We start from the raw sequence: 27,129 nt of genomic DNA on the forward strand, positions 1-27,129 counted from the left end.
GGGCTGCCTCTCGTGCAAGCTCCTCGTACTGTCGCCGTTCCGCCTTTGCCGCTTCTAGCTCCTCCTTCGGACGGCGATATTCACCAGCCTTTGCCCAGGGTCCCTTGCCTTCCAATATCTCCTCCCATGTCCATTCCTCCAGAAAGCGCTGCTCCTCCCAGCCATGCTGCTTGGTCCTTTGGAGGTGGGTAGTTCTGCAACGCTCGTCTGAAGAAGAGGACCAAAGCGCAGCGTGGTACGTGTTCATGATAATTTATTCAAACTGAACACTGGAACAAAACGAAACAGTTCTGTCTGGTGCAGACACAAAACAGAAAACAACTACCCACAAAACACAGGTGGGAAAAGGCTGACTAAGTATGATTCCCAATCAGAAACAACGATAGACAGCTGTCCCTGATTGAGAACCATACCCGGCCAAAACATAGACAGACAAAACATAGAAATCAGAACATAGAATGCCCACCCAAATCACACCCTGACCAAACCAAAATAGAGACATAAAAAGGCTCTCTAAGGTCAGGGCATGACAGATATGAAAGATAATGTCCTTATGCTTCCAAAATCATGCCTTCTTCCAATGACTCTTATATACAGTTGAAGTCAGAAGTTTACATAAACAAGTTTTAATGACTCCAACCTAAGTGTTTCAACCACTCCACTCCACCAATTTCTTGTTAACAAACTATAGTTTTGCCAAGTCGGTTAGGACATCTACTTTGTGCATGACAAGTCATTTTTCCAACAATTGTTAACAGACAGATTATTTAACATATAATTCACTGTATCACAATTCCAGTGGGTCAGAAGTTTACATCCACTAAGTTGACTGTGCCTTTAAACAGCTTGGTCAATTCCAGAAAATTATGTCATGGCTTTAGAAGCTTCTGGTTGACTCAAATGATGTCAATTAGCCTATTGGAGGTGTACCTGTGGATGTATTTCAATGCCTACCTTCAAACTCAGTACCTCAGAAAAAAAAGTGTAGACCACAAGTCTGGTTCATCAAAGTCAAGGTATTGGAGTGGCCATCACAAAGCCCTGATCTCAATCCAATTAACAATTTGTGGGCAGAACTGAAAAAGCATGTGCAAGCAAGGAGGCCTACAAACCTGACCCAGTTACACCAGCTCTGTCAGGAGCAATGGGCCAAAATTCACGAAACTTATTGTGGGAAGCTTGTGGAAGGCTACTCAAAACATTTGACCCAAGTTAAACAATTTAAAGGCAATGCTACGAAATGTGAATTGAGTGTATGTTAACTTCTGACCCACTGGGAATGTGATGAAAGAAATAAAAGCTGAAATGAATCATTTCTCTCAACTATTATTCTGACATTTCACATCCTTAAAATAAAGTGGTGATCCTAACTGACCCAAGACAGTGAATTGTTACTAGGATTAAATGTCAGGAAATGTGAAAAACTGAGTTTAAATGTATTTCGCTAAGGTGTATGTAAACTTCCGACTTCAACTGTATAGTGCATTTGGAAAGTATTCAGACCTAGACTTTTTCAAAATTTTGTTACATTACAGCCTCATTATAAAATTGATTACATTTTTTCCCCTCATCAATCTACACACAATACCCCGGAAATATCACATTTACATAAGTATTCAGACCCTTTAATCAGGACTTTGTTGAAGCACCTTTGGCAGTGATTACGGCCTCAAGTCTGGGTGTGATGTTACAAGCTTGGCAAACCTGTATTTGGGGAGTTCCTCCTATTCTTCTCTGTAGATCCTTTCCAGCTCTGTCAGGTTGGATAGGGAGCGTCGCTGCACAGTTATTTTAAGGTCTCTCCAGCGATGTTCGATCGGGTTCAAGTCAGGACCAGTCAAGAACATTGGACCAAGTCTGGACCAGTCAAGAACATTCTGTAGCTCAGTTGGTAGAGCATGGCGCTTGTAACGCCAGGGTAGTGGGTTCGATTCCCGGGACCACCCATACGTAGAATGTATGCACACATGACTGTAAGTCGCTTTGGATAAAAGCGTCTGCTAAATGGCATATATTATTCAGAGACTTGTCCCGAAGCCACTCCTGCATTGTCTTGGCTGTGTGCTTAGGATCGTCGTCCTGTTGGAAAGTAAACCTTTCCCTAGTCTGGGTCCTGAGTGCTCAGATGCAGGTTTTCATCAAGGATGTCTCTGTACTTTGCTCCGTTCATCTTTCCCTTGACAAGTCTCCCAGTCCCTGCCTCTGAAAAAATATCCCCACTTCATGATGCTGCCACCACCATGCTTCACTGTAGAGATGGTGCCAAGATTTCTCCAGATGTGACGCTTGGCATTGGGGCCATAGATTTCAGTATTGGTTTCATCAGACCAGAGAATCTTGTTTCTCATAGTCAGTGTCCTTTAGGTGCCTTTTGGCAAACACCAAGCGGGCTGTCATGTGCATTTTAATGAGGAGTGTCTTCCGTCTGGCCACTCTATCATAAAGAGCTGATTGGTGGAGTGCTGCATAAACCGTTGTCCTTCTGGAAGGTTCTCCTATCTCCACAGAGGAACTCTGGAACTCTGTCAGAGTGACCATCGGGTTCTTGGTCACCTCCCTGACCAGAGCGCTGCTAGGTTTGACCGGACATCCAGCTCCAGGAAGAGTCTTGGCGGTTCCAAACTTCTTCCATTGAAGATTGATGGAGGCCACTGTGTTATTGGGGACTTTCATTGCTACAGACATGATTCAGTACCCTTCCCCAGATTTGTGCCTCGATACAATCTAGTCTCAGAGCACTACGGATAATTATTTCCACCTCATGGCTTATTTTTTTGCTCTGACTTGTACTGTCAACTCTGGGACCTTATACAGACAGGGGTGTGCCTTTCCAAATCATGTCCAATCAGTTGAATTTACCACAGGTGGACTCTAATCAAGTTGTAAAAACATTTCAAGGATAATCAATGGGAACGCAATTTCGAGTCTCATAGCAAAGGGTCTGAATACTTATGTAAATAATGTCTCTGGGGGTGTTTATTAGCAAAAAAAAAATCTAAAAACCCGTTTATTGCTTTAACATTATGGGGTATTGTGTGTAGATTGATAAGGGGAATTGTTTTTTATCGATTTTAGAATAAGGCTGTAATGTAACAAAATGTGGAACAAGGGAAGGGGTCTGAATACTTTCCGAATGCACTGCATAATGTAATAGAACTGAGAGTCATGATCAAGGACTAGCCTATTCATAGACACTAGCTAACTCTAGCATATATTCAAGAAAAGGTATCTTTCGATCCAGGAGTTTTGTTCAGAGTCCTGAACTTCAAAACGCATCGCTTGCGGTACGGTTGCGCACATAACAGATTAGACGTAAAGGCAACTGATTGTTTGCTTATTTTTGGAGGCGACCGCAACACGCAATCCCATTTGTTCCATTTGATATTTGGTGCTCATGTGACGAAGTGCGGAAGTATACGGAACACTCCAACAACAAAAAAGTGATATATAAAGCAAATATGGAAGAAAACAATGGTATGAAAACTATATTACGCTGCCAGTTAATATGCATGTGTATATAGCTTCCTTCTTTGAAAATAAGGCATATTTCTATTATGAGTTTGTCAGAACGAGAAACTGTCACGTGTTGTTTTCACATTGCTAACGTTAGCTTCTATCTAGGTAATTAGCTAACAACTAGCTCTAATCTGTTCGATAACTAGCTAAATACCGTAATATTTATAAGTGGGTTAATGTGCTCGAGAAGCTGTCATGTACAAGGCTAGTGGCAGTGCTTAGCCAAAACTCGACTTGAAGTTCAGTAGCTACTGTTAGCTAGCTAGTTACCTTCAAGTCGAATTTTTGCTAGGCTAATGGTGCAATTCGTTATCTGGCAAAGCAATAGGTTCACTTGACTAGTTAAAATGTGTATGGACAGCAGGTTAGCGTTTTTCGTCATGAATCTTTGTTCTGGAGGCAGCTATGCAGAGTGATCACTAGCTGGCACAGCCACTAAGTCTAAACATCTGCTTTTAAATTGAACCTTAATGACACTGTTAACCCTAAACTTAAATTAAGACTAGAAAACATTTTTTTAGTTTTCATAAAAAAAAAATAATAACACATTTTTGACTTTGCAGCCGGATTTGCCTGGAAACATGATGTTGAATTGTATTGAATTATTCGTTGGGCAGAAATAGGCATTTGAATCCGAAAAGTTTCCTCTCACGACCTCTACAAGCCAGAATGTTGAATAAAATTATATTTTAATGTACTTTACTGGTTGGTACTTTTTTTCCGGTAGGAATGTGATACAATATATCCACATGAAAGTATACTTACAAACTCAGATTCAGATTTCTATCTCCTGAAGCATGCTCAAAATATAAAAATATATGCACGAGAGACATGCATATTTGCCGAGCTCATGCACATATTCACATTCTGAAAGGGGACATCACTCAGTTCTGCCTCCAGGACAAGACTCGTGACAATGAACTTCATTCAACCTGCGTATAAACTTCAACCTGCGTGATAAAACGTGACTGGGTCCTTAGAATCTTTCAGTGTCAGTGAACACACAGTAATGAGAGATTTAATGGATATAATTAGTAAATGCTGCTTTCACAGTAATAGGACTTGAACATACCCTCTCTGTGTATTTGTTCATGCATTTGTAACGGATGTGAAACGGCCTGCTATAGTTAGCGGTGGTGCGCTGAATAGCGTTTCAATCGGTGGCGTCACTTGCTCTGAGACCTTGAAGTAGTGGGTCCCCGCGGCTTTTGTGGAGCGATGGGTAACGATGCTTCGTGGGTGACTGTTGTTGATGTGTGCAGAGGGTCCCTGGTTCACGCCCGGGTATGGGTGAGGGGACGGTCTAAAGTTATGTTGTTACATTGGTGCCGTGACCAGGATCACTGGTTGCTGAAGAAAAGGAGGAGGGGGGGGTGAGTGAAATGGCTAGCTAGTTAGTGGTGGTGCGCGCTAAATAGCGTTTCAATTGGTGAAGTCACCTGCTCTGAGACCTTGAAGTAGTGGTTCCCCTTGCTCTGCAATGGCCGTGGCTTTTGTGGAGCGATGGGTAACGATGCTTCGTGGGTGACTGTTGTTGATGTGTGCAGAGGGTCCTTGGTTCGCGCGAGGGGATGGTTTAAAGTTAGACATTCATGTCCATATATTTCACTAACTTGTTTCTCCACAGAAGGTGGGAACTTGGCCCAGGTCCAACATGTGGTGTTGATCCTGTCTGGAAAAGGAGGGGTGGGCAAGAGCACCCTCACCACAGAGCTAGCCCTGGCCCTAAGACACGCAGGCAAGAAGGTGGGAGACATAACATTCATGTGTGTGTGTGTCATCAGGATCTTTGTATCAAATGGACATTTTTGATGGGTCAACACAGCTCCATTCTGTTATGCTAAAGCCCAGATCCGCAGTTGCTTTTCACAACAGAAGATGCTTGTGTTTTGAGAGAGAATAAATTGTTTGAACGGAAACATGGGTATTTGGCTCAGCCATAGCCGCTGTGCTGGGGAAAGATGTGTCTTTGTGTAACGGATGTGAAATGGCTAGCTAGTTAGCGGTGGTGTGCGCTAATAGCATTTCAGTCGGTTACGTCACTCGCTTTGAGACCTTGAAGTAGTGGTTCCCCTTGCTCTGCACGGGCCGTGATTTTTGTGGAGCAACTGTTGACGTGTGCAGAGCGTCCCCGGTTCGCGCCCAGGTCGGGGTGAGGGGACGGACGTAAAGTTATACTGTTACATGTTCAGATAGCTAATTAGCACAGGTAGTCTTCCATCTGTTTTCTGTAAAAATATATATATATATTTTTTTATTTCACCTTTATTTAACCAGGTAGGCTAGTTGAGAACAAGTTCTCATTTGCAACTGCGACCTGGCCAAGATAAAGCATAGCAGTGTGAGCAGACAACACAGAGACAACACAGAGTTACACATGGGGTAAACAATTAACAAGTCATAAATAAGCGCAGTAACATGGAAATATGGCCATGTGGGAACCCTAACCCTTTTCAGAACAGCCTCTATTTGTCGGGACATGGATTCTACAAGGTGTCGAAAGTGTTCCACAGGGATGCTGGCCCATGTTGGCTCCAATGCTTCTCACAGTTGTCAAGTTGGCTGGATTGTCTGGCTGCACATCTGACTGGCTGACTCACTGCAGAAACTCAACAAAAAGAAAACAGTATTATGAAGCCAAGATCAATTATATAAAGAATGATGGAGGAAAAAAAACGACTTTAAATGAAATTATGGACAGAAAGACAAATTCAACTCAGATGGCTTATTCATCACAAAACCATTTGATGTTGCCAATTATTTTCACGATTACTTAACTGCCAAACGAGTGTGGCTGCTGCTTTCGCAACAGCTAATGGGGATACTAATAAAATACCAATACCAGATTACGCTATTCATTTTGAGTAATCAAGTGGATTTTGTTACTAATTACCTTTATTGTCTTGTAAATGTATCGGTTACTGATTTACACATTTCCTAGTTATCTGTCCAACCATGTGTGTGTGAGACTGTACAGTATCTTTTTCTCAGGTTGGTATTATGGACCTGTGTGGAATATTGAGCCCACATAACTATGTGCATGTTCACACATGCCTACATGTGTGGTCTCTGTCCTGTTTATGTCTCTGTCTCGTCTGTCTGTATGTATGTATGTATCAGGTTGGGATCCTGGACGTGGACTTGTGTGGTCCCAGTATCCCCCGCATGCTGAGTGTGGGCAAGCCAGAGGTGCACCAGTGTGACTCGGGCTGGGTGCCCGTCTACACAGATGCCCAGAAGAGCCTGGCGCTCATGTCCATAGGCTTCCTGCTGGAGGACCCAGACGAAGCAGTTGTCTGGAGGGGTCCAAAGAAAACAGGTATGCTCAGTCTACATCAGACTATTAGAGGCCAAGGTGGAGCTTCCACAGTAAAAAACAAAACAAGTTTAGATCACAGGATCAGCACTCTTCCTTTGAGACGCTTGAAGTATACCGCCCCTTGATCAACATGAAGAGTGTAGGGGCTTACTGGGTGGGACTGTGGTGTCTCATCAATATCCTCTCACGTTCTCTGGCTCTCTCTCCCCCACCACCTGCCGTATGGTCACGTCCCAGCTCTGATTGGCCAGTTTGTGTCTGACGTGGCGTGGGGGGAACTGGACGTGCTCCTGGTGGACACCCCCCCGGGGACGTCAGACGAACACCTGGCCGTCCTGGAAAACCTGAAGAAGCAGCACAAAGTGGACGGCGCCATTCTGATCACTACACCGCAGGTACAGTATAAGGAAAGATTGGAAGTTGTGTCAACTCCTGCTCTCCGCGTTTAATCGGTGATCAGCCTCCTCTCTAGAAGAGAAACAAAATAGCTTTCGCTGTGGTGGGTCTTAAATGTTGGCAACAGGAAACCTTTTGTTCTGATAAATATCGACCCTTCTCCTGAAGTGCGCACTTGTACTCCCCCTGGTTGATCCATTGTATTAATTTCATTATATTGTACTTAGATATGCTGTTATTCTGTGCAGGCAGTATCGACGGGGGACGTCAGGAGAGAGATAACGTTCTGTAAGAAGACAGGCTTGCGCATCCTGGGGATTGTAGAGAACATGAGTGGATTTGTGTGTCCACACTGCTCAGTGAGTACTCCAATATGCATGGACACACACACACCATCTGTGCTTGTTGCAAACAGGTCTCCAGTTAGTTTTAGATTAGCTTCATGTGCATTATTTCGCTGGACACAATCGTCAGTCTGAAGCGGTGTCATTTAAATATGTATAGTGTCACTATTTTGTCATATTAGAATCTCAGCATATGACAGTTCTGACCATTCTAATGTAATGTGTTTGCTTACAGGAATGCAGTAATATCTTCTCCAAGGGAGGAGGAGAGGAGCTGGCCAAGTTGACAGGATCAGTATATTTGGGTAAAAGACATTTTTGTTTGTGGGTGTTTTTTTATGGTCATTCCGGCGTCTGCATTGGCCGTACAGCATTTCCTGCGATGCGGCCTCTGCAGAAGTCTGGGCATTCATACATCTTACACTTCGCAGAGCTTATGTGAAGGAAGTTGTCAAGGAAGTGTATTTGTGTTTATACAGGATGTACAGCCCGCACCTACTGTCCAATCATATCAATGCAGAGCTATACGGAGCCCTCCGGATTGTTCAAAAATGTGGCTCTTCACACCCTCCGTACGGAGCCTCCAATCGGCTTTTAGGGATATGATGGGTATTTTATTAAACAGCCACTAGATGTCACTCTAACCCAACCGACTCCAGCACTCTGAAACTGCTTGTCGCCATTTAGCAGGCATTTTTACAGCAGAGCTGCACTGATAAAATGGTTGGTCTTCATTGCAGTGGAGTGCTTGTAAAATTTTGGGGTTAGAGCTGATACATTTCAGTCAAAGCGATGGGGATCAATCTAAGTGGTATATTATTGACCATTTCACCATTAACACTCAACGACCATATGCTTTGTAAGAGTGGAAACCAATCTGTGAGTAATGAAGCGGGTAATGTAGCTAAAGCCCAGAGCGGTGAGAAGCCATATTTAAGGCTACAGCACTGTTCTCAGCCAACTGCAGTACTGCTATGGCTTTGGATGGAGAGGTTTTGAGAGAACTGTGTACCATTGATGTAGACTGTGTGAAGACTACTGGGTCTACCAGGGGTCTCCAACCCTGTTCCTGGAGAGCTACAGTCCTGCACGTTTTCGCTCCAACCCTAATCTAGCACACCTGAATCTAATAATTAGCTGCTAGATAAGCTGAATCAGGTTGGTTACAGCTGGGGTTGGAGTGAAAAGCTACAGGAGGCTAGCTCTCCAGGAAGAGGGTTGGAGAGCCCTGGGGTAGATGTATGTAGTAGACTATGGCTGTGTTTATACAGGCAGACAATTCTGATATTTCGCGGTTACTAGCAAAAGATCTGATCCGGTTGGTCAAAATACCATATTATTGGCAAAATATCAGAATTGGGCTGCCTGCGTGAACACAGCCTTTGCATGTAATGTTAACAGCATTTGATCTTTTCAAGTTTTGACCTCAAAAGACACCATAGTGTCTTGTTTTCTAAAGTAGGCCAGTGTGTTAGCTGCTTGTGTGTGTATATTGTTTAAGGGTTGCGAAGGCCTCAGATTGTGTGTTTCCCATTTCAGGCTCTGTGCCCCTGGACCCTCTGCTCACTACCAGTATAGAGGAGGGCAAAGACTTCATCCAGACATTCCCAGACAGCGCCACCTTCAGTGCCATCAACAGCATTGCACAGACCCTCCTAACAAGCATACAGAATCCCTGAGCATATTCAATAGCAATACAGTATTGTAGTATTTAGCCATTGTAAAATCATGTTGATATATATATATTATCACACGCAGGCACACACAACCACACAAGACATTTTTACATTGCATCTATCTTGTCATATACTACTGGTATGTAAGCTTCAGAAAACTACCCACATGTAATACTTCACAGATGTAATAAAGTGGGCTGATATTTAATTGAGAGCAGAACTGAGTGAAATCTGCTTCACCACTACCTGGCTGCCAGCAGACATGTAGGTTATGGTAAACGAATGGACAGCTGAACATTCTCTGTCTAGACAATCATAAATCCGATTACTAAATTCTGTTCCACTATCGTAAAAACTACAATTAACATGATTAGGTTTTTCCGTTCTAAGCAGCCGAGTCGCCAATTAATTACTCAAATCCTGTTTGAGCATACGAGTGCGTTTCTGTCTTCATGAGGAAACGCACCAGAAAGACGAACGGCTGGAAACTGCGGGTGACAGCGGTCTGTTAGTGATAAACGTCTGGGGTTTGACGAACGGCAACGATTCAACATAAACGTCTGGGTTTTGACGAACGGTAACGATTCAACATGTAAGATTGTCGGTAAACTGAAATTGACAGCCGATCTTCGGGTCAGGGGCAAAAGGACGGACACCGGATAGTTTTATGTACACGGTCAGTTGTGCAAGTGTTTTTCCTATAAATAAAAGGGCATCTTTGATCATTTTGGGAAGTATGGCACAATTTATCCTGATGCTTTAAAGCAACTAGCATGAATTCGAACATACAATTTATCATAGAAAGAGCCAAAACAATCCATTAACGGATTTCTAATTACACTGGACAGAAATATAAACGCAACATGTAAAGTGTTGGTCCCATGTTTCCCAGAATTGTTCCAAAAGCACAAAAAGGTTATTTATTTACCTCCCTGTCAGTGAGCATTTCTCATTTGCCAAAATAATCCAGCCACCTCACAGGTGGCATATCAAGAAACATGATCATGACACAGGGGCACCTTGTGCTGGGGATAATGAAAGGCCACTTTAAAAAGTGCAGTTTTGTCACACAACACAATGCCACAGTTGTCTCAAGTTTGGAGGATGCAATTGGCATGCTGACTGCAGGAGTGTCCACCAGAACTGTTGCCAGAAAATTGAATGTTCCATTTATTTACCATGTTATTAACCCACATTGTTTTAAAGAATTTGGCAATAGGTTCAACCGGCCACACAATCGCAGACCGCGTGTAACCAGCCCATGACCTCATGACCAGCCACCCTGACAGCTGATGAAACTGGGTTTGCACAACCAAAATATTTCCGCAAACGGTCTGAAACCGTCTCAATGAAGCTCATCTCCGTGCCCTTCGTCCTCACCAAGGTCTTGACCCGACTTCCTTGTGCAAATGCTCACCTTCGATGGCCACTGGAGCAGTGCGCTTCACAGATGAAGCCCGATTTCAAATCTACTGGACAGATGGGACAGCGTCGTGTGGGCGAGCAGGTTTGCTGATGTCAACGGAGTGCCCCGTGGTGGTGGGATTATGGTATGGGCAGGCATAAACTATGGACAACAAACAATTGCAGTTGATCTATGGCAATTTGAATGCACAGAAATACCGTGGCGAGATCCTGAGGCCCATTGTCGTGCCATTCATCCGCCACACGTCGCAAGGATCTGAATGCTGAAAATGTCCCAGTTCTTCCATGGCCTGCATACTCACCAATTAAACATGTTTGGGATGCTCTGGATTGATGTGAACAGCGTGTTCTAGTTCCCACCCATATCCAGCAACTTCGCAGCCATTGAAGAGTGGGACAACGTTCCCCAGGGCACAATGAACTATGCAAAGGAGTTTGTATTTTTAAACCACTATGTGACCAGTGGCATCGGTTTCCCCAGTCATGTGAAATCCTTAGATTAGGGCCTATTGACTTTCAATTGACCAATTCTTATATGAACTGTAACTCAGTAAAATATTTTAAATTGCATGTTGCATCTATATTTTTGTTCAGTGTAGCACATTGGAGTTACATTAACAATCATCTTTAAAAATAACCCAAATCAAGGAAATCACCTGTGATACTTGAGTGACATTTCTACAATTAAACAACCTGGCTACCTATTTGAATTACACGATGGCACAGTGAGTATGGCGACGTACAAGGAATTGGACCAAAAACCATAGCTCCATGCACATTTAATGGGAGAGTTGTGGTGAGAATGCATACATCTACAGATGAGGTGGATGAAGAAGCTGGAGATGACAGTTTCGGAAATTACACTTGTGAGACCCAACACGGGGCACACACACACACCTTTAATGCAATCAAAACAGCGGTACTACAGGAAAACATTGAAGTGTTTCAAGAATGTTTGTAATGATTAAACTACACAACTCCCACTCCACCAGTCACACACTAAAGGCAATCTTAATTTTAAACCAAGTACGTTAATACATCCAGAGGAATTCCAACCACTTATCACAATTAACCCACAGTGCATTAAATCTATAGATATTTGTATGTATGTATGCATGTATATATATATATATATCTTCTAGGGAATTTAACATTTTTGCTCCATTTAAAAACAGATTCATTGAACAATTCTTTATAAATAAAACCAGTGGAAAAACAAAAAACAAAGCTAAGTCCATACAATTCTCTTTACAAATAGATCCCCATAGACAACACAGAAATCATGTGAACTCCCAACTGAATGCGGAGAATAAAAATGCAGTGGGGCCCTTTGGTGAGGATCTAAGACAAGGCAGAAACCAGCAAGAAACCTGGCGCACCTGAATGTCGTTAAACCAGGGGGAGGAAGAATCTCCATACATTTACACACACACAGACAAAATCACTACATTGCGCATTTACAAGAAGTTTGACTATCAAATCTGGACTGTACACATTGTAGAGATAAGACCATATTTACGGAGCCATTTTTAATTATGTAATTATTTTCCACATTAGTCTCTTTTTTAAACTTTGTCATACATTTTCCTTTTTTTTTTTCCTTTACATTTTATTTCTGGTTTTACTCTTTTCTCCAGCAGCAACATATAGGACATATTTTGGTGAAGAAGTTGGTGGTTTATTTCGTGGACAGGATGAGGGCCACAATGAGACCGTAGAGTCCGAGGACCTCGGCGAAGATCAAGATGAGGATCATGCCCACAAAAAGCCGGGGCTGCTGGGCCGTGCCCCTCACGCCTGCGTCACCTACGATGCCGATGGCAAAGCCAGCTGCCAGCCCGCTCAAGCCCACACTCAGGCCAGCACCCAGGTGGAGGAAACTCCTACAGCAGAGAGAGGATTACAATAGGATCAATACAATTTACAGGGTTACTATGTGATGCAGAATGAACAATGACAAAAGCAAGCAGAGATGTTTTCAATAAGACATTTGGCAATAAAACTACAATTTCCACAGTATAAAGATTTGATCTTATGTCAATGTCAGGTGTTATGGATTGACGGACCAGTTGCCTCCCAACCTGTTCTAAGTTCCTCACATTGTAGTATTGGGAAAGAGCAAATGCAACTCGAGCACATTTCTAGATGTAAGAGATGTCATGAGAGGGGTTAGGCTTACTTGTAGAGGGTGACCTTCTCGGAGATGTTGTTGGCAATGAGCACCGCTACTACCAGGCCGTAGATGGCTATGATACCCGCCATGACCACGGGGATGATCGACTTCATAATGAGCTCCGGCCTCATCACCGACATGGCAGCGATCCCTGTGCCACTCTTAGCCGTCCCATAGGCTGCTCCTAAGGCTGGTGGAGGGAAAAGGAGGTAGAGTATTAGATATAATGCAGTGTTCTACTTCATTCTGTGATTAGATCAATGTACAAATACAGTAGAATACAGGGTTGAGCAACATGAGGAACTGAAATTGAAGATCGTAATGTAATCAGTTTCTGTTCCCTTTACAAACAAGGTCAACATGGCTACAAGCTGGGAAATTCTGCCGGTGTATGAGGAAATTACCAGCATCACGTTTTCCCCCCCAAAATAGTAGCTTGCCACTGATGTGCTCGACTGCGGTTCTCAAACCAGCCATTCCCCTTTACAGCTACGGTTCAGGCTAATTCTACTTGCCTCAACCCATAGCGCCCAACAGGGAATGGAGCTCAGTTTAACCCCTTTCATGGCTCTGTGCCAGAGCTGCAGTGTTCTAAATCACACCGCCTCCCTGCCTGAAAAACTCATTAGGCTCTTCACACAGGAAGCTTCTGACATCAGAGGACAGCAGGATGCCACATCCCTCCAGAGGCAACCAGCAGCAGAAGGGACACAAACCAGCACCAATCAGAAATTGAGTCTGTCCATTCTATTTCTATGACAGCACTAACCAGTAGGGGCCCCGCAGAACGCAGTCAGCACAGACAGGCGGCGCGTGACGACAGACCATGAGGCAGAGAGCCATATGGACATTTCACTATTAATGCAATGGTGCATCTTAAAAAAAAAACTGCAAGATTGGGAAAATAGATTACCTAAATCTCAGTCAGACAAACTCATGGATACAATGTGTCTCTGCATGCAGTAGAGTGTGACATTAGCATATCATTAGCTTAGCACAATTGCTGGAAGTCTGCCAGTGCAGTAACCAGCTCCTCAAAAGCTGGGTGTTTGGTCATTTATAGTCTTGCATACATAGTAACCAACATTTTATAAATTTCACTGATAATCATAAAAACAAGATTCTATCCACTCCCTCATTCTTTCCCCTTTGTAGCATAGAGATCGCAAACGATGCATCCATCTCAATGGCACTGCCCGTGCGCTCAGACACCATAATAGGACAGATACAACATTGTGACCTCTATACATCTTTATGTGACAACGGGAAAGAATGAGGAAGTGGATATAATCTCTAGAGAGGAGGAAGTGGCTGGCCAATCCTTAAAATGTGCACATGGCAGTCAGCCACCTGTCAGGCCACTACTCCCTCTACATTCACTTATTCATCACAAGACTGACGCCGTCGATGCAAGGTTTAATCACTCAGGCTATATAGAGAAGAGTTGTTCAGCCCCTGAGTATGAGTGACTTAAAGTAGATGCTGTCTGGACCTACATCTCTGATAGCAGAGTGAGGCATTCAGTCATGTTCAGAATTTGTCAAACCAGAGACAATCTACAAAATTCGAAAGGTCAGCCAGTGCCGCACACTAGCCAATTTCTAAGACAAAGTAGTACCAATACCCAAATGCATTTACTGCATATTGGTTTAGAGTTTCCCCATCAAATGTGTCTTGGTGATTGGTTTTACGAAATAGCCAAGCACTTCTCAATTTCACAAGAGGGAACTCTATAGACAGAAGGGCTTTATGTTACAACAGCACCTCAGAGACCAAGACAAGACCACTTCCAACCGCTGAACGGTTCTATACAGTAGATCATTCATGCCACAACCACTAAAGCACCATCTTGCAGCTCCCACTCTGACCTGAGGTGGTGTATGGTTAATGTAATGACTTACATGTTGATGCACAATGAATTACCCTCTCCAAACAGCTGGCCCTTATGCCCACTCTTTGATTAAGGAAGACCAACACAAACGTAGATAGAGAGACTATACCCACCAGTGTCGTGTTCAGTAGAGAAATTGTTGAGTGAAATTAGAGAATTAGTAAACTACAATCAGTGATCTAATTGGAGAGTTTGATTTTTTTATTTGCTATGGTGTGCTTTACTGAACACGACCCAGATCTACAGGTAGCCTAGTGGTTATAGCGTTGGACCGAAAGGTTGCAAGATCGAATCCCCGAGCTGACGAGGTTTTTAAAAAAAAATCTGTCGTTCTGCCCCTGAACAAGGCAGTTAACTCACTGTTCCTAGGCCGTCATTGACAATAAGAACATTCTTAACTGACTTGCCTAGTTAAATGAAGGTAAAAATGTAAATAAACATGCAGGTTAGTGGAGACACGGTCCCATGGCTTTATTCTCTGAAGATTAAATGTTGAGTTTGAGGACTGCTGCAATGGGTGGCATGAGAGACAACCCCTGTGCTTTAATCCTAATCCTCTGCAGAGGTAAAGAGCTTTCTTTTTTTTCTCCCCCCTCCAGATCACTCATTAATGTTACTACACTCTGATGCCTCAGACACTCTGCAATGTAAAGATACTGTGGAGACGGAAGTAATCAAACTGATGTTCAGTGAAAAAGATGCTCAAACAGCCCTTTATCAGTACTTTAATATGAAGCATAATATAGCCAACTCTTGGTCTTAAACAGCACATTAACTGTGAGCTACCTTGATGAAACCATAGTGGACAGTATTGCAGTGAAGCCAGGGATATTGCCCAAGCATCTATATCTGCTTTGCAATATAGCACCCATTTATTTAGCCTAAACAATAAATAAACAGAACATACTGGTCCATCTAATTAAATATTTTGAGCAAACAACCCCTAAACTATGTCTATAGACACTGAACAAAATGTGGTGGAGCTGAATATGGGTTTAGTAGTGATGTGAGGGATCAAAAATGGTCAAATTGAGTAAATAAGACCATTAGAATAATGTACTCTCCATGATGTTATGGAAAAATATAAAGCTACTCCTAAATCTATTGAACCAAATCGACAAAAAATGCCATTTGAGCAGTAATAGAACAAAACTAGACAACAAAAATGCTAGTAACTAATCAAAATAGGTTGACTCATTACACAAAAAGATAAGCTTTGAGAGTAGGGAGGACACAATCCACCTCAGTTAAAAATTATGACTTTTATACAACACCAGGCTTTTAGGAGGTCTTAAATACACCAGTAGATAACAAGGCTAAATTTTAACTTGTCGTCTGCAATAGTCAAGCATTTTAAAATTACGCTTATGCTCCTACTTTGGGCTATATAACACTAAATTCTGAAGTCAAGCATCTCCTCCAGTGCCATGAACAGGCTAGTAGTTGTTAGGAGGGTTAGGGTGTGCACTACTGAGATAATGTACAGCACAGCTCACTATGATAGACTGGGTCAGCCAGTGCCATTGAAGGATATCGCTACCATGCTCATCACAGCCAGTCAGAGCCTGTACTGACTACCAACCAAGAGCAGAGGCCTCAAGCAGTGAAGGCTGCAGACATAACAGCCCAAAACGCTACTAACCAGTCGATATGACGCAAGCGTAACTGAGGACGAGCAACTTGGAACAGCCACTAGGGCTGGCACAATGACAGTACAACTGACCATTATGAAAATAAAATAACCGTTTATTTTTTGGGAACGAACATCTGACTGAAGACGGGACAGCCGGGTATTAGTGCAGTTGAGACAATTTCTGTGATTAAACTTTGTTGTCCCTTGCTGAAATGAGCAAGGTGTAGTTGCAAACGATGAATAGAATGGGCTTGGAACCTCTAACCATGGCAATTCAACTAGGGAACCCATTAGTCCAATTCCTTCTTTGCGCCTATGGGTACACTCTCAATGGCCGCCAGTCCACCCATCATGTCATCATTGACTTGACGCCCAATCTCCTATGGCAGCACATGGAAAGGAGAAAATCTGCATTTAAAATGTGTATGCTATTTGAACTTTTCCAATTTGTAAGTCGCTCTGGATAAGAGCGTCTGCTAAATGACTTAAATGTAATGTAATGAACGGTTATTACGGACCGGTCATTTGACTGGCCAATTATAGTCATCCAAAATTCCATGATCGTCAGAGCCCTATGCAGCGACCTCAGTTTATCACCAGAAAGTAACAAGTCGTTTAATGAAAAATAGCCACAACAACCAGTTATCAAATTAGGCTATCGATTGTTAAAATGCTACAGTAAAACTCATTGTGGTCATGTTCTAAGGCTGTTCATGATGCCTGTTACAAGTGAGACTTCTAACCAATATTTTGGATTCCATCATGGTGCTTCCACCGTGCCAAAGCAGACCCTTCACACAGAGTTAAGAGATTAAAGGAAATAACTGGGAACGGCAACAGTGAAATAAGTGTGAGATGGTCTTCAGAGGCTGCTGCATGCACTTTAAAATGATCATGAAGCACAATATAGGCAATGGTTCACAAACACAAACCAGTAGATCAAAAACACATTTAAAATCAATAGATAAAATGTCTATTTACATATTGTTTCTCAATCTCAAGTATGGTGGTAGTGGTGGTGCAGACACCACAAGATGGCAGGCTCACGTTTCCTGTAGGATATAAACCTTGTAAGATGCTTAATGCTGCTGGGCCATCATCACCGGTGTCCCTAATCAGCCCCCTCCACTGGGTGCGCCACCCACCAGCAGCCCTCTCAGCTGGCTAATTCCCCATCTGTCACTCCTTCCCACCCTGCCCGTCACAGATCACACCCACTGCCAGCTACAGGGGCTACCCGCACTGCCCTGTGCCGTCACTATCCATAGGAGCACAGAGTCAGCACTAAACATGTATACGACTCCAGTTAGGTTAGCCTCTAGCCAGTGTGCTTCCTACATACCTACACATATTTGTTATGGTCTATTTGAGGGCAATCAGTTTCCACATGTATGGAGTGTTGACAGAAACATTAGGTGAGAGGGTCATACACATTTCTGAACTTTGGGGCTGCGAAAAGGAGTACAAGTAGACTTAATGCACTAGACAGGAGTATAACTGAGGCCACCCTTCATCCACATTATTACAGAACCATGTTTTCTAAAGGCCATGGCTTCATTTTCAATACCAAAGCTGAACTACAATACAGCCAGTAAGGCTAGAGTCACCAATTCACTTTGGTTGTGAATTTTTTTTTTTTAAAGATAACATTTCCCCAAATATGAGCTGTCATACACCTGCTCTCAATTGTGCAGTTAGGCCTAAATGGTTAAGATGCTGGTTATTACTCAATACAAATGCCCAGGTTGACAGACAGGTGGCATGATGCCACCCCACCACACAGTACAGGAGCCAATAGTGCCACATTACAGCCCTAACTGCTAGTAGCTGGAAGGTGACAGAAATTGAATTTTGGATGAAGGCAATACCCTCCAGCTACTAGCAGTTAGGGCTTTGACAGAATTGAATTTTGGATGAAGGTAATTAATTGGCCAGCCAAATGGTCTCCGGAATTATATCATTATAATAATAAATATAATGGGCATCCCCATTCAAGTCAATGAAGGCAGCCATTGCGAGAGTACCCAGAAGGTGCAAAGAATGAAGTTAAAGCAGGAGGTAAAAGCAGGAAGTGTACACGTCAATAAGTGCTGTGACTTGTCATTGTCTTACGTCAGATGGTATCACTGTGCTATCTGACGTGCAAGGACATCGGTCGCCACTGCCAGTGCAGTGACTTCATCAGCTGTTCATTCAACTCAACTGACATTACAACAAAAAAAATACATTCCATTTTATTTAACTTGGAAAGTCAGTTAACCTCTAGGGTAGGGGGCAGCATTCGGAACTTTGGATGAAAAACATGCCCAGATTAAACGACCTGCTACTCGGGCCCAGAAGATATGATATGCATATAACTGGTAGATTTGGATAGAAAACTCTAAAGGTTCCAAAACTGTTAAAATAGTGTCTGAGTATAACAGAACTGATTTGGCAGGCAAAAACCGGAGAAAAAAAACATTCAGGAAGTTTTTTTGGGGGGGGTTTAGTAGTTTTCTATTCAATGCCATTAACAGTATCCACCGACTTAGGACTCAATTTGCAGTTCCTATGCCTTCCAATAGAAGTCAATAGTCTTTAGAAATGGTTTCAGGCTTGTATTCTTATAAATGAGGGAGTAAGACCAGTCTGAATGAGTGGACCCTGACATGTCAGAGCTTTTTCATGCGCAATCCCGAGAGTGCATTTCTTGTTTACCTTTTATATTGATGACATTGTCCGGTTAAAATATTATAGATCATTTAGGCTAAAAACAACCTGAGGATTGAATATAAACATCGTTTGACATGTTTCTATGAACTTTACAGATACAAATTGGATTTTTTGTCTGCCTGTTTTGACTGTTTGAGCCTGTGGATAACTGAAGAAAACAGGAACAAAATTGAGGTTTTTGGATATAAAGAGACTTTATCGAACAAAAGGAACATTTAGAGTAAATTAATGTCTTCTGAGTGCCACCATATGAAGATCAAAGGTAAGGGATTAATTCTCTCTCTATTTCTGAGTTTTGTAACGCTTCTGCTTGGCTGGTTACTGTTAGTAATAACTTGTCAACTGGGCTAGGTTCTCAAATAATCATAAGGTATGCTTTCGACCGTAAAGCATTTTAGAATACTGACAGTGGTTGGATTCACAAGAAGTTAATCTTTAAACCTATGTAAAAAAATGTTTTGTTTTCTGAATTTTTATAAATGAGTATTTTTGTATTTGAATTTGGCTCGCTGCAATCTCACTGGATGTTGGCCAGATGGGACGCTGGCGTCCAACACAACCTCTCTAGGGTAAGAACAAATTCTTATTTAAAATGACAGCCTACCCCGGCCAAACCCTAACAATACTGGGCCAATTGTGCGCCGCCCTATGGGACTCCCAATTACGGCCGGTTGTGATACAGCCTGGAATCGAACCAGGGTCTGTAGTGACACCTCTAGCACTGAGATGGGGTGCCTTAGACCACTGAGCCTGTTCTATTCATTACACATCAGTGAGCTGCTACATTGTTGGGGGGGGGGTTATGGATGAAGACCGTCATGAAAATAATAATTTGTTGCTTGTTTCAGCAGGACACAAAGTTATCACATTAAGAATCCATGATACAGCAGAAACAGACTCAACCGCACTAATGCCTGGCTGTCCTGTCTTCAGTCAGCTGTTGGTTAAAAAAAAAATCTCTTATCTATATTATTTTAACAGTTAAGACTTATTATTTTCATGACAGTCTTCATCCATAACCATGTGCCAGCCCTACTAGCAAAAGCTGCATGATTTAAAATCCCCACTAGGTCATGCCCTATATAACATGACAATTTAGCAGAGTCAATTATTTCTAGAACATGCTGCATCAGTCCAAAATCAGCTTTGCCACATGCAGCCTAAGCTGTGCTAAAAGAACACAATGTCATTTGATAAAGGGTACAAAAAATTATACAAAGGAGAAACAGTACTTTGTGAAATAGTCTAATTAAAGTCCTACTAGTGTCTGCTTTTCACCTAATTTATCACCGAATTTACTTAAGGCACATCAATAGGTGGTCCAGGTATCCTCATATGGCACGTGTGTGTGGGGGGGTTCTCTATTGTTCCCGCAAACAAGAGGAAGGCCGATAACAGAAGGCACCATCAGACCAACGACTTGAATGGACTACTCCTTGAAATGAAATAAAAATACAAATGCTCAAAACATGTTTTTATCCTTACATTTCTCTGGTACTTTCGTATACTTTAGTCAGTAGTTCTGAAAAAGCTCACGAGCCTAAAGTGGTCCCCGAAAATGGAGTACTACATCACCTACACTATATGACCAAAAGTATGGGGACACCTGCAGTATGCAGTAGAAGCCAAGGTAAGTTGCTAATTAGCATTAAACGTATCTTATAAAAAAACAATCAATCATAATAACTAGTTATAACTACACATGGTTGATGATATTACTAGTTTATCTAGCGTGTTCTGCGTTGCATATAATCGATGCAACGCTGCGGGATGATTTAACAAAAGCGCATTTGCGAAAAAAAGAACAATCGTTGGACGACTGTACCGAACCATAAACACCAATGTCTTTCTTAAAATCAATACACAGAAGTATATTTTCAAACCTGCATATTTTGCAAAAATAAATTCAGTTTAGCAGGCAATATTAACCAGGTGAAATTGTGTCACTTCTCTTGCATTCATTGCACGCAGAGTCAGGGTATATGCAACAGTTTGGATAGCCTGGCTCATTGCGAACTAATTTGCCAGAATGTTACGTAATTATGACATAACATTGAAGGTTGTGCAATGTAACAAGAATATTTAGACTTAGGGATGCCACCCGTTAAATAAAATACCGAACGGATCTGTATTTCACTGAAATAGTTTCCCGATTCAAACATATTAATGATCAAAGGCTTGTATTTCTGTGTGTTATGTTATAATTAAGTCTATGATTTGATAGAGCAGTCTGAGCAATGGTAGGCAGCAGCAGCCTTGTAAGCATTCATTCAAACAGCACTATAGTGCGTTTTGCCAGCAGCTCTTCGCAAGCACAGCGCTGTTTATGACTTGAAGCCTATCAGCCTAATGGCTGGTGGAACCGATGTGAAATGGCTAGCTAGTTAGCGGGGTGCGCGCTAATAGAGTTTCAAACGTCACTCGCGCCGATGCTTGGAGTGGTTGTTCCCCTTGCTCTGCAAGGGCCGCGGCTTTTGTGGAGCGATGGGTAACGCTGCTTCAAGTGTGGCTGTTGTCGATGTGTTCCTGGCTCGAGCCCAGGTAGCAAAAAGGAAGCATCCACTAAACCAAGATTCGTCTGTCGGACTGCCAGATGGTGAGGCGAGATTCATTGGAAGTCACTGAGCTCTTCATTAAGGCCATTGCAAATGTTTGTCTATGGAGATTGCATGGCCGTGTGTGCGATTTTATACACCGTTCAGCAACGGGTGTGGCTGAACTAGCCGAAGCCACTAATTTGAAGGGGTGTCCACATACTTTTGTACTAAATAATTGATACTTTGAACTACATCATTGACCCGTCTCGCTCTGCTGTGGGTGCAACGTGCATCTTGCTAGCTGTCACTCATATGGCGAGAGGTTGAAGCTCATTGCTTGAACTCGAATTGCTAAGGGGCTGGCCCATATTGGGGGGGGGATGGCACCACAGCGTCCAGAAAAACTGTTTTCAAACTAGAGATTGTGGCTAATTGAGGTGAGACAGTAATTCTGCATGTATGAGCTACACATTAACACTTACAGATCATAGCAGGAGTAGATAAAGTTCCAGAACATGTCTAAGTGTGTACATTTCTGTATTTAGTGCCATATTGTTTTTCCACTGGAAAAAAGTTTAAAACGATTGCTGGAGTGGATGTTTAAACATTGATTGCTAATTTTGGCCTAGTGATAGTCCAAACCATGTATATTGCAGTCAATGGCACAGTTGGTTGGTAATTGTATGCTGTTAGGAAGTATATTATGCAAAATGCTTGAGTGAACACATCAGACATAACAGGACAATAAAACAAATCCTAAGACCATACTGATACAGCAAGCATCGTCTTCCCTGTTCTCATTTGTCATGAGAGATCACTAGACCGTCGTTTCTACACCTTCACTTGGACCTGAGGCCATCCAGAACATGAGCCAGAGATCAAATTGCACTTAGTTGCCAATTTGTCTTCTTAGACATGCAAATGTATCATAAATATGATTAATTGTTCTATATTAATCGTGTTATATTGTTTATAGGTCTACACCACAAGTGCACTTCCTAAATCCTTTGCTACTTTAACATTCCAAAATCACAAGTCCAATCGTGTGATTGTCATGTGATATTGATGCAAATACCATTTTCCTTTAATCTAAAGGTGTCTCGTGCAGTTTATTTCCATTTAAATTATCTGAGGCCTATACACATGAATTGGTCCACAAGCGCCCAATTCCTATGCAGTGGCCTTTTAAAATCACCCGAATGTACATGGAATTGTTCGTATGACGTGGACCAAACGATGGCATTCCATTCCCTAGGTTGTCATCGCATGAGCGTGCTCCCCTGCTGGTTATGCCTAACGTTACATTGCACAAATCTATAACCAATTTGAGTTGGTATTCTTCATAGTATCAGTTGTTTATACTCAACATCTGACACGGATGGTCAATATTCACAATCAATAGGCCTCCTGCCTTCATAATGACCAACTCGCCGAAGATGCCAGTAACGTTACGCTCAAATCTGGTGGTGTCTTAGTGTGGCGCATGTCGCAAAGCGTAAAACGAAAAGCGCCTAAAATTGAGAAAGAACGAACTCTCACTTCAAATGCGCTGATCTGAAGGTGTGGTTATTGGTAATGACAGTTTAGCAAAATACTGGACAAGTATATTAGCTAGCTAAAGTGAATTAAAATGTTAAATAACGTTACGTCAATGACAGTTTCTGCCTGGGCTCCTTAACGTTAGCTGGTTTCAAGCAATAACGATAATTATGCTGTTAAAATTGACATTACACATACAATGTATAATTTAAATGCAGCTAGCTAATAAAGATAGTATTTGAATTGTGTGATAATTACCGCTGAAAACCATAGCCGCAGAGGCACCCATCACTGCGAAGAACGGAGAGTATTCGGGGCTTTCGGACGACATTCTTTCTCACACAGTAAACTAAATAATACAAATGGCTATTACTATGTTTCCCAATGGTTTAGGTACTAAACCTATCAAAGGCAACGGTCTTTAGCTGTAAACTGGGAAAGGTACAATAACACCTAGCTAACTATCAATGTAAATGGACTAGTCACGAATCTTCAGATAAATACCCGGCGTAGAAGCAGCACAAAATGGCGAGGTGGAAAAGATCACCTGACTGGTCATATGGATAAAACCCATCATCAACATGTGTGTAGGGGAGGCGCTCACAAGTAACTCTAATAATGATTTACTGCAGCAAATCAAACATAATTAAAATTACAACAACAAACAAATCTAACATAATTAAAATGACAAAAACAATTGTATACATTTACGACTAAACCCATGCAAAGTAAATGGTTTATCTCCAGATTCTGTATTTCATTTTTTGAAGGTCATCCCCTATTTTAATCTCTTTTGGTGTGCTCCGCTGCAGGCTTTGGTGGCGTTCGGTCGTCACTAGTTACCACAGCCACAAATGTCTAAACCCCGCATATTTCTACAATTTACCTTCTGAAAATCTGACTTTAAACATAACCTTACCCGAACCACACTTCTAAACTTATGCCTAACCTTAACATTAAATGCCGACCAAACATGTGATAGAAATGTTGACTTTGTGGCTGTGGTAACTAGTGACAAGCGTCGCGTTCCCATGCTCACAAGTTGCATTGCATCAACCAACGGTTGCATGCACGTCATCACTGGTGTCATCGACTGACAGACTGCTATAGCCTGTGATCTGGTTAGCTGAAGCGTAAAATACCTATCCAGGCGTTGTAAGATCTGGCATACGCCAGCAACGCCTGGGCCGAGGAACGCACCCTTTCCCTTTGCTATCTAGGCATTCACCCTCCTTCAGAATGAGGAATGAAATGAGTGGAAGAAGGGTGTGGATGCTCAGGGGTTATGCCTTTCTCCTTGAAAATTAAGTGAAATACATCTCACTATTGCTCAACAACAATATGCTTCTTCCTTGCATTGTTGGAAGTGAGGCTCAATGCATTTTGTATTCATTAAGAGTAGCCTAGATATTGAGTGACTAAATTCCAAAACAGACATAATGCATTTGAAATCATGCATTTCTTAAAGTGATTTGCACATGATACAATAACACAAATTCAAGACGTATAATTCCGTTGTGAATTAATTTGTTCATTTTGCACCTGGATAACATGCAGGAAATGGTCGTTTACAGTAAGCTGTGAAATGCAGAAGTCATGTGGAGCGTGAGTGTCAGAGATTGTGTGGTGGGGGAGGGAGCCGAGAATCCCACTATATCGCTCCCAGCAACTGCAGGCTCAGAGAGCCAGGGACAGCAAGAGGACAGCAAGGGAGTGACGCTGAGTGTGTGAGTCAGAGAGAGATTGTGCAGAGTCCCACCTCCTTCCTCCATCCCTCCATCCACCCCCTCTACATCCCCATTCTCCTCACAGGCAGGCAGGCTGTCAGAGCAACCCCTCCCCCCACCAAGCCCCTTTACCCGTGATGTCATTTCTACACCAGCATCACAGGCCTCTCTCTAGTTTACGTTTTCCTCGACTGGCATCATACTATAGGCCCATATGCTACCTGACATATTTGAGGTTCACAATTATCATTATCTTGCAGAGAAATACATTATTTTGTGCTACAGATGCACACGAAGAGGATGCATCAAAAACATAAAGGTCATAGTTGAATGGATATGGTTTGTGTCCTGTTTTATTTTCTCACGGGTGACTGAACAGATATTGATCCAAGAATCTCATTACTGTGATGTTTGACGAGGCAGCTAAAGGTAACCTCTCCCCCATTAAGGCAGGTTTATCACGATAGCATATCTGTGATGCATACTCAGCAACTCCCTGCCTGAACATTTTGTCATATGAACTCACGCTCACATGTGTGTGTTGGTGAATGTCAGGATTGGTGGATCCACGTTCATCGAGCAAGACATGGTCTCTGACAGTAGAGATTAATCAGAGAAAAGACAGTGACTTCCACTGTGCATCTGTTTCATGGATAGGGGGAACTCACAAAATAGGGAACCATGTGAAACATTCTCACAAGGGCATGATTCAAAGTGACTGTCCCCCCAGGCATATGTGTAGATCTGAGAAGACTGGATAGGTTCAAGCAGTATGGCAAGCCTATCAGAGGGCAAGGAGGAGCTATGACCATATTGTTTATCCAGCCGATCTCTTCAGATCTGTAAAATTATGTTAGGTTTAGGGGCTAGGGATTGTTTCTGAGCAGGAGCGAGCTGTCATGATACACTCATAGGGTTTGTTGCAAAAACTATAATGGCACCGAAGGGGATGGCCACCGTTTTACAGGCCCCTGACCAATTGCTATTTTGTGTTTTTCTGCTCTGATCCCAACTTTCTTTCTACGTAATGTTTTGACCACTATTTCATATGACCGAAAAGAGCTTCTCGTCATCAAAACAGAGATTACTAACCACGATTGGGGTGAGGACTTCTATTTCAATAAATCAAAGTTGAAGGACATAATGCTCATCCCAGGCCAGGCCCAAATCCCTGTCACTTGGAGGAGGAGGAGGAGGCAACGCTACAGAGGTCGGCGTGCGGGATATCTATCGAGACCTTGACGGCGAGTGGATAAGTCGCCATTACCTTCCGTTCTATTATCAAATGTTCAATCATTTAAAAATAAAGTGGATGCGCTCCGTTCGAGACTATCCTATCAACGTGATCTGAAGAACTGTAATATCCTATGTTTCACAGAGTCGCGGCTGAACAAGGACATGGGAAATGTATTTTTTCTATACATCGGCAGGACAGAACAGATGCGCCCGGTAAGCTGAGGGGAGGGGCGGTGTGACTCTTTATCAACAACAGTTGATGCGCAATCACTAATATTAAGGAAGTCTCAAGGTCCTGCTCGCCTTAGTTAGAATACCTCATAATAAGCTGTATACCTCACGATTTACCAAGAGAGTTTTCATGTATATTTTTCTTAGCTGTTTATTTACCACCACAAACCAATGCTGGCACTCAACTAGCTGTATAAGGCCATAAGCAAACAAGAAAATTCTCACCCAGATGCGGTGCTCCTCGCGGACAAGGATTTTAATGCAGGGAAACTGAAATCCATTTTACTTCATTTCTACCGACATGTCTCCTGTACAACTGGAGGCGAAAAAACTCTAGATGACCTCTACTCTACACACATACAAAGCACATACAAAGCTCTCTTATGGTCAGATTTGGCATCCTCCATCCTCTTAAATCCTGTTTACAAACAAATTTTCAAACTGGAAGTATCAGAAATGCGCTCAATAAGGAAAGTGGTCCGATGACGTGAACGCTAATCTATAGGACTGTTTCGCAAGAACAGATTGGAATATGTTCCGGGATTCATCCTATGGCATTGAGGGGTTTACCACATCAGTCACCGGTTTCATGAATAAGTGCATCGACAACGTAGTCCCCACAGTGACCGTACGTACATATCCCAACCAGAAGCCATGGATTACAAGTAACCTCCTCATTTAGCTGCCGCCACTTTCAAGGAGCGGGACACAAATCCGGACGCTTAAAAAAATCCTTTTACGCCCTTTGACAAACCATCCGACTCTGATGCTCGT

General features: G+C 42.5%; 2 protein-coding genes across 3 annotated transcripts; one reads left to right on the plus strand and one right to left on the minus strand.

The window, feature by feature from the left end:
- Positions 1-3,172: 3,172 nt before the first annotated feature.
- nubp2 (nucleotide binding protein 2 (MinD homolog, E. coli)) lies at positions 3,173-9,463 on the plus strand. 2 transcript variants are annotated; one of them, XM_035748022.2, is made up of 8 exons: positions 3,173-3,474; positions 5,144-5,262; positions 6,637-6,835; positions 7,073-7,230; positions 7,480-7,590; positions 7,811-7,880; positions 8,055-8,184; positions 9,115-9,264. In XM_035748022.2, the coding sequence occupies exons 1-7, from the start codon at positions 3,459-3,461 to the stop codon at positions 8,171-8,173; spliced, it is 792 nt and encodes a 263-aa protein (XP_035603915.1). In that variant the 5' UTR covers positions 3,173-3,458; the 3' UTR covers positions 8,174-8,184; positions 9,115-9,264. The 2 variants fall into 2 exon arrangements, with proteins under 2 accessions (XP_035603915.1, XP_035603908.1); XM_035748015.2 differs by lacking the exon at positions 8,055-8,184 and having other exon boundaries at positions 3,184-3,474; positions 9,115-9,463.
- A 1,975-nt stretch (positions 9,464-11,438) lies between these two features.
- atp6v0cb (ATPase H+ transporting V0 subunit cb) lies at positions 11,439-23,695 on the minus strand. The gene is made up of 3 exons (XM_035748042.2): positions 23,420-23,695; positions 12,856-13,039; positions 11,439-12,559 (listed from the first exon to the last, which is right to left on the minus strand). Exons 1-3 carry the CDS (start codon positions 23,490-23,492, stop codon positions 12,355-12,357), a joined length of 462 nt encoding a protein of 153 aa, XP_035603935.1. The 5' UTR covers positions 23,493-23,695; the 3' UTR covers positions 11,439-12,354.
- Between the last annotated feature and the right edge of the window lie 3,434 nt (positions 23,696-27,129).

The sequence above is a fragment of the Oncorhynchus keta genome, chromosome 3 (assembly GCF_023373465.1).
Source record: "Oncorhynchus keta strain PuntledgeMale-10-30-2019 chromosome 3, Oket_V2, whole genome shotgun sequence".
Lineage (NCBI taxonomy): Eukaryota > Metazoa > Chordata > Actinopteri > Salmoniformes > Salmonidae > Oncorhynchus > Oncorhynchus keta.